At 34.1% G+C, this 12,284-nt stretch overlaps 1 protein-coding gene across 2 annotated transcripts in view; it reads left to right on the forward strand.

The window, feature by feature from the left end:
- PDCD6IP (programmed cell death 6 interacting protein) overlaps positions 1 to 11,564 on the forward strand; it is an 80,743-nt gene extending 69,179 nt beyond the window's left edge. For both annotated transcript variants that reach the window (XM_033212970.1, XM_033212971.1), the window contains exons 16-18: positions 5,863 to 5,986; positions 7,095 to 7,282; positions 8,201 to 11,564. In XM_033212970.1, the coding sequence (XP_033068861.1) occupies positions 5,863 to 5,986; positions 7,095 to 7,282; positions 8,201 to 8,375 (487 nt within the window). In that variant the 3' untranslated portion in view covers positions 8,376 to 11,564. The remainder of the gene's footprint in view (positions 1 to 5,862; positions 5,987 to 7,094; positions 7,283 to 8,200) is intronic.
- Positions 11,565 to 12,284: the final 720 nt, after the last annotated feature.

Consider the following 12,284-nt stretch of genomic DNA (forward strand, 5'->3'; position numbering starts at 1 on the left):
ATAGAAGATAGATGCTTCCATAACATGAAAATATATATATGTATGTGTGTGTATATATTTCTGCCCAAAACTCAGTATAGTGATTAATGGAGAAGCACTATAAAGAGTTCCCTCTCAAGTCAAGAACAGAAAACAAATGCCACTATCAGCACTATTTTTAAATACTGTACTGCAGTACCAGCCAAGGCAGTCACATGAGAGAGAAATTAAAAAATTGGAAAGGAAGAAGTAAAACTAGCACTATTTACAGACATGATTGTACAACTACTTGAAAACCCAAGAAAACCCCAAAACTCTGCAAATAATAAAATAATTATTACTGAAGTTGTTGATCATAAATATAATTTGTAGAAATCAGTGACTTTCATGTAAATAAGCCTATACAAGATAAGATGGAGGAAGAGACCCGCTTAAAATAGCAACAAAAAAGATAAAATATAAGTTTATAATATTTGAGATCTGTGTGAAGAAAACACTATTTCAAGGACACAAAAGAAGACTTGAGCAAGTTAAAAAACATGTTCTTGGATAGGATGACTCAACTTCATAAAGATGTCAATTCTAAGTTAACTTATGCATCAACTGGGTGTGATGGCATGCCCTTCTAGTCCCAGCTACTTGGGAGATTGAAGTGGGAGGATGGTTTGAGCCCTAGAGTTCTAGGTTGTAGTGCGCTATGATTGTACCTGTAAATAGCCACTGTACTCCAGCCTGGGCAACAGTGAGACCCTATCTCTAATAACAAACATAAATAAAGAAATAAATATGCATTCAACATACTTTTGATTAAAAAGGTCAGCAGCTTTTCATTTGGAATTAGACAAGTTGATCCTAAAGTTCAAGTAGAAAAAGAAACAAGGTCAGCCAGGAAAACAGTAAAAAGAATAGTGAAGGGATACTAGTTCTACCAGATATTAAGGTATATAATACCGTCTTTAATTAAAACACAGTGGTGCTGGTACATGATTAGACAAAGACAGAATAGAAAATAGAAATAGATTCAAATACATATGTGAATTTAGTGTAAAAGATCTTCAGCCAACCAGTAGAGGTTGTGGACAACTGCCCAGCCATTTAGAAAATAAAAGTTATCTTTATACCAAAGTAAGTTGTGAGTGGACCATACTTGAAATTTGTAAATGATGTATAAGGTGTAAAATAGAATGGAGAATTCCTTAATAAAGCTGGGATGGGCAGCATCTAATAACTCCTACTTAAATTCCAGAAGGTATTAAAAAAAAAGAAAAGAATAAGTTCCTCACAGAAATATGGTAAACAGAGTCAAATTGGGAATCCAATATTTGAAACTTATTCACAGGCAAAAGGCTAATTTACTTTATTTAGAAAAGAACTCCTAGCAATCGATGAGAAGAAAACTCAATAGAAAACTGAGGAAAAGACGCAAACAGAATTTTGCAGACAAGGAAATATAAATGACTCTTAAATAAATGAAATAAAAAAAAAAGAATACCCTCATTCATTATAAAATACAAATTAAAATTAGTCTGAAATAATATTTTTCAGATTGGCAAGAATCCGAAAGTTTGATAAAATGCTTTGTTGTCACATGTTGGAGAAATAGATTTTATATATTGCCATGAGAATACACAATGGTGCAATCCTTGTGTTGGGCAGTTTAGCTGTAAAGAATAAGACTACTAACGCAAACATCCTTTAATCCAGCTGTTCTGTTTTTGGGAATCTGTTCTGAGGATATGTTAGAATATGCTAGAAATGACATATTTATGCGCTTATTCATTTCTGCATTGCAAATAGCAGTAAAAAAGTAGAAACATAAAGTGACCAGGGCTGCTGAAATAAAGCTATACTTGTATAGTGAAATGCTGTGCAGCTATTTTAAAAAACAGGATGTTTTCAATTTACTGATATGGAAAGATCTTCAAGATAGGTACGGTAAAAAGACGCAGAACAGTGTGTAGAGTACGCTTTGGGTAAAAAGGAAGAAAATAATAAACATAGAAATTGACTTGTTTATGCACAAGGAAGCTCTGGATATTCTAAGGAAGAAAGATTGGAATATTGTCATTTTAAATATTTTATAATTCATATATCTAATTTAAAAATCAGGTTTGTTGGTATTTGTGTGTATATTTATTATATACACTCGTCAAATATTTTCAGCTCAGTGATTGAAAGGTGAATGAAAGATGGAAAAGTAGGCCATATAATAATATTAGCTTTTGAATATCTGAGAGTTTATTTTGTTAGTCATTGTTAATACTCAAGGCCAAAATACTTTGAAATCTTACTGAATATAACGTATACTGGAAAAGTATACATAAGTGTATATCTTGTTGAATGTTCACAAACTGAGTACACCCAGGCAACCAGCACTTAAATCAGTACACAGAAAATTCTCAGCACCCTAAACGCATTGTTAATGCATCCACCCAGTCAGTCTGTCTTTATCTTTCTCTTCCAGGGCAACCACTATCCTAACTTGTGAGAGAACATAGATTACTTTCTCCTGTTTTTGCATTGCATATAAATAGAATCACATATTATGTACTCTTTCTTCTATGACTGGCTTTTATTCTACATTATATTTGTGAGATTCATCAGTATAAGTTGTGTGTATTTGTAGATCTTTTATTCTCAATTCTGTATATATTTTATGTGAATATACAAGTTATTCTGTTGAATATTTTGAGTAGTTGCTGGTTTTGAGCTTTTATAAATAGTGCTGGCATGAATGTTGTAAATCACTGCTGTCCAATATTGCTGGTAGCAGTAAAAATATAGAAACAAGTCAAATGTCTGGTTCTGGTTAATTAAATAAAACTATATCTATATGGTGAAGTACTATGCAGTGACATATGCAATGGAAAATGTAAAATTTTTAGTAGCCATAGTTAAAAAACAGGTGAAATTAATTTCAGTATTTCATTTAACCCAGTATGTCCAAAGTATTATCATTTTAACATATAATCAGTGTAAAATTATAAATGAGAGATAGTTTACTGTTTTTCATACTAAATCTTAGAAATCTAATGTGTGTTTTTTTTTGGGGGGGTGGTGAGATAGAGTCTTGCTCTGTCGCTTAGGCTGGAGTGCAGTGGTATGACCTCGGCTCACTGCAACCTCCGCCTCCTGGGTTTAAGCAGTTCTCTGCCTCAGCCTCCCGAGTAGCTGGGTTTACAAGCGCCCACCACCAAGCCTGGCTAATTTTTGTATTTTTAGCAGAGATGAGGTTTCACCATCTTGGCCAGGCTGATCTTGAACTCATGACCTCGTGATCCACCTGCCTTGGCCTCCCAAAGTGCTGGGATTACAGGCATGAGCCACCGCGTCCAGTTTAATGTGTATTTTATACTTACAACACATCTCAATTCAGACTAGCGACATTTCAGATGTTTGATAGCTATATGTGGCTAGTGGTTACTGTATTAGACAGTACATGCTTTTGGTGAGCATGTTATATGCAGTGCTGTTGGGTATATATCTAGGTCAAAGGGTATGTGTATGCTTAGTTGATATTTCAAATAGTTTTCCAACACGATTGTACTAATTTGTATTCCTCCTAGCAATATATGAGAGTTCTGGTTGCTCCACATTTTTGCCCTTAGCTATTCTGCTGGGTTTGTAGTATTATCTTTCATTGTATGAGTTTAATTTTCATTTTCCTGATGACTAATATGTCCTTTTTTTATGCTTATTAGCTGGAGGCTTTGCTTTTTAATTTCTGTTTTCATTGAAATCTTTCATCAGAAATTTAAAGAGTTTAAGAAGAGTGAGTGTTTTACTCTGAGCTTTACTTTCTTTTTACTAATGGTTTGAAAACCATTGTCAGATTGTTGGGCATAGGAATACTGGTGGCATTTTATTTTATATCTTTTTGCTCTTTTACATTATTGGATTTATTTAATAGGGTTGATTTATATCTTTTGTAAGTGGCTAGGAAATTATCATTTGCCCTATAAGTGTGTTATTTACTGCAACTATCCCTAGAGTTTATCAAAGGGAAAAAGGTATTGTGTTAAAGCTTTATAATATATATATGTATTTTAGATATTTCCAAATCTGACCTTTCAGAATTTTGATATTAAAAACTTACTAATAAACAATAAGCAGTTATTTACTTGTATTAAGAAGTAGTTTTTTTTTTTTTGATGAATGTATACTAGTTTTCTTTATGTCTGGAGTGATTGGGGCCCTTCTTGAGAGGGAAGTTGGGATGCGGACAGTGTGGGGCTTTGCTGTTATTTGTTAAATCAGGGCAAAAGGTACTGTCTCAGACATTTTGGGACATGTCATATTTACTTCTCTGTGTACATTAATCAGTGCAGTGAAAAGATGATTGACATCATGTATTACATGGAGTGCATTTTACCTTAGGTATTGTTTAGTGTGATTTTGGGATGAATTTCAAATTGCTGTTAGAAGAGACAAAATTTTCTAATTTTTAGTACTAAATTGTAAGAGTATTTTCAGCAATATGTCTTTCATGAGTTTACCTCAGTGACAGGTCATGTGTTATCTTTTAACATAAAATATCTCAATGCCACATTTCTTTGAATATCTTCAGAAAGTTTTTATCTAGAAATTTGCATAATGGTTTGCATAAAAGGTTAGCTTTTTCACCTGTTTTATTTTGTATAAACACTGATAAAGTGATTAAAACACTGGCTACATAACTATGAGTCATTGTAGTTTTCTGATAACTTTTAGATAGATGATGTTAGGAGTTCTTTAAATCCAGGGACTACCTTTTATTGGAGGGTGGGCAGTCTTTTAGGATTGCGTGCCCAGTTTGACATGTTTCTTACTCTAGCTGTAACTGTGATTTCTGAAAATGTTTACTTTTTTCCCCTAGTCTTCAGAAATAGAAAAAAGATACAACTTCATTTTATTGAACAGTAGGAAGAAAGAGAATTTAGATTCTAGTCAAGAATAGAAATGTAGTGTATTTTATTTTTTTCAGTTTTTGTTATATTGATAAATAATTGTACATATTATGGGGTACATGTGATACTTTGATCATGAATACAATGTGTAATAATCAAATCAGGGTAATTAGGATATTCATCACATATTTGTGGGGCACGTGATATTTTGATACATGAATACAATGTATAATAATCAAATCAGGGTAATTAGGATATTCATCATCTCAAACATTTACCGTTTCTTTGTGTTGGGAACATTCCAAATCTTCTAGCTATTTTGAAATACGCAATAAACTATCATTAACTATCATCACCCTATGGTGCTGTTAAACACTAGAACTTATTTATTCTATCTGACTGTATTTTTGTACCCATTATCCAACGTCTCTTCATCCCCACCCCCTACTCTTCTTGACTCTAGTAACCATCATTCTACTCTCTATCTCCTTGTTTTTAGCTCACACATATGAATGAGAACATGTCTGTGCCTGGCTTATTTCACTTAACATAATGTCCTCCAGTTCCATCCATGTTGCTGCAAATGACAGAATTTCATTTTTTTAATGGCTGAATAATGTTCCATTGCATATATATACTATACTTTATCCATTTATCTGCTGGTGGACACTTAGGTTGCATTCATATCTTGGGTGTTGGAAGTGCTGCAACAAACATGGAAATATAGATATCTCTTCAATATATGGATATCCTTTCTTTGGATACCCAGCAGTGGGATTGCTGGATCATATGGTAGATCTAGTTTTAGTTTTTTGAGGGACCTCCATACTGTTTTCCATAGTCGCTGTACTAACTTGAAATGTAGTATATTTTAAAATACCATCATTGTTTGGAATCTGTTTTCTGTGTTTCATGTATGAAGAAAAGAAAAGCTGGTATTTTATGTATGTTCATTGTTTTCTATCTTGTTAATTTTTAACACTTTGTCTTTGATAAGGGACTTGCAACAAAGCATTGCCAGAGAACCTAGTGCTCCTTCAATTCCTACACCTGCATATCAGTCCTCGCCAGCAGGAGGACATGCACCAACTCCTCCAACTCCAGCGCCAAGAACCATGCCGGTTAGTAGGCAAATAAATATTTTAAACAGAGGTTTTACATTAGTGATGATTACTTGTTTTAATGGATAAAACATGGTTTACATAGGAAGGATCTAGTGGTTACCACCTGCATCAGGTAACCAACCTCCTGATATTTTGCGATATGTAAAACACAGCATCATTCAAGAATTCTTAACCAAAAAAATGCTTAACCTGAATCTAATCAAGCCCTTAAACAAACTTTCTGTTTACAGCAAATAAAACAAATGATAAAATGAGAAGTTAAATTATGCCATTAGGAAACAGTTGGACAAATCTGTCACATGGGACATTTATATGAAATAATTGAGTTGATCTTTTCTAAAAGTGAGTGTCATAGGTTTTAAAAAAAGGCATATTCTAGATGAAAACAGATGAAAGTTTCCTTATAATCAAATGCAATGTATGAACTTTGAGTTGATTTTGGTTTATAAAAATAGCTATATGAGCTTTTTTGTGTTAATTAGGGAAAATTGAATTTGGAGTGGATATTTGATGACATTGGGGAATAGCATTAGTTTTTTAAGGATGAAAATGGTATTGTGATTATGTAGGATAATATCCTTATGAGAACTTGAGTGCTGAAGTCTTTAGGGCTAGTGTTGTGAAGTTTGCAACTTCAAACGATTCTGCAAATATATATGGATGTAGTTACAGATAAAGCAGAAATGGCAAATGTTAATAGTTGTTGAATTTCATTGGCAGATGTGTGATTATTTTATATACTATTCTTTTAAAATTTTCTGGTGTTTGACATTTTTCATATAGAGTTTGGGGACTGGGAGGAGATGATGGTAGTAAACAGTACCTGTGCTGCTTTCTTCCACCTCAAATGTCCAACCACTGGAGGAAGCAGTAAGTGATTAAATATTAGGCACCAGGAAGAGAGCAGTGGCTATGGAGTTTCCACAGATTGGAGAATTATTCAACTATGATATATTTCTATAGTAATAAGTGAGTATTTAAGAATGGGAATTAAAAATATATTTGGTTGGATTCTAGAGTTTCTCATCTGTCCTTATTAATTTTAATTAATAGCAATTTGAGAGAAATGAAACATTTTATAGTCAATGCTGACTTTTTCTTATAGCCTACTAAGCCCCAGCCCCCAGCCAGGCCTCCACCACCTGTGCTTCCAGCAAATCGAGCTCCTTCTGCTACTGCTCCAGCTCCAGTGGGGGCTGGGACTGCTGCACCAGCTCCATCACAAACACCTGGCTCAGCTCCTCCTCCACAGGCCCAGGGACCACCCTATCCCACCTATCCAGGATATCCTGGGTAAGGCTTCAACATCATGTATCCCAAGTTGGCTAATATTGTTTCTAGGCTCTGGCTAACCTGTTAAAAACAGGGTCACCCCTTCTCCAAATGGAAGTGTCATGAATGAATAAGCTACACTGTCAGCTTATCCAGAAATGAAAATAATGTTATGATCACTTACATGAATAGGATAGCTATTTCCTAGGCTTTTAAAATTTGTTTTTATACTTTACATATTGGGTTCATATTAAATAATTTCTTCTGTATAGAGTTCAGTGGGTGTTTCCTTGGACTTTAGGTGATAAACAGGTACCTTTTCTGAGCGTAGCATAGCAAAACTGATAAGGCCTTGTTTACATCCCTATACTTAGAATACTTGGCATTTAATAAACAGTTGAATAGAAATTTATCTAATTATGGGTTGCACTTTCTTAAAGGTTAACCTCTGTGGTAATTTCTTAATCTTAAAAATCCAAACATTTGACTACCTTTTAAGATGTGCTCTAAATTTTACTTAGTAAGTACATGTTGTCTTCCAAATATTAGGACTTTTAAAGTTCGAAATTTATGTACATCACAGTGAATATTGAATATTGTGGAAGAGGAATGTATTTAGATGACTAGTTTTGCCACGTTAAAATGAAGCGTTTCCATTTTTTTCTTTCTTTTAATACTTGAATATTTAATCTTATTTTCTTCGGTATTTTTTTGGATAGTATTAAACACTTGGTACTCTTTTGTTGTAATTAAGAACAGGATAGGAATGCTTTTCTCTGACAAGTGCCTTGAAACAGTTTTTTTCTCTCCACTGTTCTTTAATAGACTAAAAAATAGAAATGACTTTCATGAAAAACATAGTTCTAGAATAATTATTGTTTTATTTTTTAGTATTTGATTTACCAATCAAGTTTTTTTTTGTTTTCTTCTCCCTATCAGGTATTGCCAAATGCCCATGCCCATGGGCTATAATCCTTATGCATATGGCCAGTATAATATGCCATATCCACCAGTGTATCACCAGAGCCCTGGACAGGCTCCATACCCAGGACCCCAGCAGCCTTCATACCCCTTCCCTCAGCCCCCACAGCAGTCTTACTATCCACAGCAGTAATATGTCTGCTCAGCAGCTCAGCTGATTCAGATCAGAGGGAAAGAAATACCAACCCTGCAATAAGTGTACTAAACTCTACGCTCTGGTTAATGTAATGCACTCTCCTGGACTGAATGCAGTGTATAATTTCTGTCTACAGCTGGAAGCTGTGCCCCACTTCCACATTTGATTACACATGTGAGATTTGCTGCTGTTGCAGTATAAACACTAGGTATAATAGGATTTGAAATTGTATTACAGTTCATAAAAATTGAAAATGAGAAATTAAACCTGCAAGTGAAACATTTGAAACTATTATACTTTCTAAGTAAGACACGGTTGGGACATCAGATACTTACAAAGATGGTTTAAGTATGGATACTCGAGAAAATTAAGTTTTCTTTCTCTTTGTTTATTGATTTGGTTTAATTTCCATTATGCTATTTTGCATAATCAAGGCATTGTAAATCTTATAATTTTAAAATAAATTACTTAAGAACAGTTGTCATTGTTATGTTTTGTTATTGATTCTCATTACTGTCTAATTTTTTTTTTTTCTGGTATTCTCATTTTGTATGTATATAAGTTAAACAGATACTGTTTTTTAAGTGCATGAATAGTACAAGTTATTATCAAGGACGTTTTATAGGGAAACCAAAAGAATAGTATCATAGTTTATCTTTCATATGCTGATTAGTAAACGACTTTTGACATTTATTTTAAAAACTCCTATAATGTGGAAGAAACAAGCAATTGCTACCAAAGATTCTTCAAATAAATATACAAATAAATATGTATATTTAATGTTTTATTGTTAGCTTCTCCAGAAAATTGATGGTAATAATTCTTGCGTTTTTTTTTCCCCGTAACCTGGTTAAAAGAAATATGCCATTGACAATACTTCATAATGTAATGGAATTGTTTGGGGAACGCTTACTGTACCCTCTTATCCTTTTTTCCACCTTACTGTGTTAACTTAGTGACATTTAATGCCCAATATGTATGAATAGATCTAAGCCACTTAATTTTTGTTCCTTAAAGATTGGACTATTTTATAATTCAAGGAGCATACAAAACAATGGTTGGGAACATATGCCAATTCTGGAGTAGGCTATGTATTTAATATTCATCTCTGCCGTTAGGATATCTACTCACTGTATAAACCTCAGTAAAAATAGTGAAGACATGCATCATGGAATGAGAAAATGAGAAAGGAATGAGTTGTCTAACATCACAGTGGGATCTGTTTTGTGTGAGGTTCATTTCTGAACACATCAGGCGTATGAGCAGATTTCCAATGAATCTATTTATGTTTATTTTCTGAGTTTCAACGCTGACCTTTTCTTGCATTATTGTTTCATTTTAATGATAGTGTTGCTTGTTCCACTGTTGTTTTCATTGACAATTTGGATTTATATTTTAAATGTTCGAATGAAAGTATGATTGTAAAAGGGAGTGAATTGGTTTAAAAATATATGTATATTTTAAACTTTGTTGTGTGTAGGAAACATGAAGGCATGTTAATTCAATATAAACGGCTTTGATTTCATGGAATATTAAAATTGGTTTAAAGTCCAATAGTTAAACCTTAGCAAAAATAGTTTTTTACTTTATCAGTTGCTAAGATTTAATACTTTGGATTCATCAAAGTGTGACATGGGCTTGTTTGACTATTCTGTAAGTGGCATTTAAGTTCCACATTCTTATTACTTGAGGTACTTTATACTAACATAAGACACTCAGTGAGAGTTAGAGGTATTACAAATTGCTAGTTTATAATGTCTTACTAATGCAGAAAAAGGAAAAAACAAAATTGGCCTGAATATTCTCTTGGGGAAAGAGGGCACCAAAGAAAAGGGTAAGTGCATCTGAGGGCCAAAAAGAGATGTATAAGCCTTTTAGCCCATTCCCCATGCTGGGCCTGCTCCCAGAGCCGCAGGAAGGTCATTCGGAAACTAGGAAAGGAGGGCCCCACAGCTGCTCCTGCCACAGCACACCTGACTCACATCGGCTCTGTTAGTGTAACCTTTTAAATGTAGCAACCCAAACCCTTTTCCTCTTGTCAGTTCACTCATCCTTTGGTTTCTTTTTGATCACCTGTGTCTGGGCACAATCAGTCACACAAAATGCAGTCCTTTATTGCTGTTACGGATAATACTGTTGATTTGGAGTTGGAAGGGTACTACTCTGTGGTTCAGGTGTGTTGTACCCATGTTTATAATTAGGCTTTATTATCTTCCTAAACCAAGGAAAGGAAATCATCCCCAGACCATTTATGTTGAGCTTTGGAATACTATTTTAAACTGGATTATACTTAAATAATGAAGCTCTGCATAGAGGAACTAGTTAGAAGTATTGAAAGCACTGTCTAGTTTTTATCAGTCTCGTATAAAGTATTGATCTAAGAGAACTCTCCCTGTGCCCCTTGGTCTTTATTCTCAGTTAAGAAAACCAGTCACATGTCACCACAAACCAATCAATCTTTATGAGATATTCCTGTATCCATACCCCAGCTTGTTTGCAATTTATAATCCTCCCCTTCAAAACTAAGAAGTTACAGAAAAAAAGAATGGATTTCACAGAGCCTTGTATCCCTAAAGTTCTGTCCCAGTCAGCAGTCTTTATAGTCAAAACAGATTTTAAAAAATGTTTTCCATTTGAGCTTTACAGTTAGCAAAAGTGCTTTTATACATTTTCTGATTTCAGAAACAGGATAATTTGTTAAGTAGGTTTCAGGTTGCTAATAGGGATTTTTTGTGTTTTGTTTTTTAATTTTCAGCATCTCTTGAAGAATCTTGCTACAGCCAAATGGCATCTCACTTTTTAGAGACGTTTGCAATTATTAGTTGATTCACAGTACAGAAGAAGGTGTAAAGGAAAAAACCCTGCTAAGTAGTGTTATAGTTGCTGGATTAAAAATAGACTTTAGAACTAACAGGTTCATTATAAGATTTACATGGAAGAGCAAAGAAGGAAAAATTATATTTTTAAAGAAAGAGAATATTCAGGCTTTATTTCTGGTATGAAGTTTATATTTTTTAAAAAAATCCTATATTATCACACCAGAGATTTTAGATTCTTTTCTGGTTAGAAACATTGCTGGTAGTTGGATTATATTTTTATTGTATTCATTTATCTTAGGGGGAAAATTGTAAAGAAAAAAAAGGTCCAGATGAATGTATCCTAGAAATAAAAGTTGAAAGATTCTTACTTCTTTGGAGTATGAATTCTTATTTAAAGTGTTTATTCTTCAGTTTTATAGTTTCCATTATTTCTTTGACAAATGGGGAATTGGAAAATGTAAAAGAAATACCCACTTTGACTAAATGCGTGAGACTACAAAAGGGAGATAGTGTTTAATTTTTTTTTTTTTTTTTTTTTACACCTGCAACCTGATAATTTAGTGGTCATGGATGAGCCATGTTTTTCATTGCTTATGTGATTTACTCTAGGAGTGTTCTTTTCAAATACCACTTTTTAGGTCAATTTTTGGAAATTATCAGCAAGATTACCATACTAATCAGCTGATCAGGGGAGTGGGGATGGGTTCTGCTGCAGCCCGTGTGAAGGTGACTGAGAAGCTGCGTGCTTGGCCTGCTTTAGTATTTAACACTACCACAGGGCAGGATTGGCTTAGGAATGCCCTGTGAGCAGATCGACTAGAGCCTGTGAACCAGAGGGCTTCATCCCATCGAGCCTCAGGCCACAAGCTACTGCCAGTCTGTGTCCCTGCCCAATGACTGGTCTTACCTTTGTAGGTTATCAGTTAGGGACACATTCAAGTTGTCTGCCTTTTCTCCTCATTGGCGCTCTGCAAAGGATCCTGGCTTCTCTCAGTTCTGTGGCTCCCGCGATCCTTTCTACTTAAATGTTGCTTAAGTTATGAACACAAGTGATACAGGTGAAGAGGTTCAAGTCTCTTACCACTGT

Source organism: Trachypithecus francoisi, unplaced genomic scaffold (assembly GCF_009764315.1).
Source record: "Trachypithecus francoisi isolate TF-2019V2 unplaced genomic scaffold, Tfra_2.0 Lachesis_group0, whole genome shotgun sequence".
In the NCBI taxonomy this organism is placed as follows: domain Eukaryota; kingdom Metazoa; phylum Chordata; class Mammalia; order Primates; family Cercopithecidae; genus Trachypithecus; species Trachypithecus francoisi.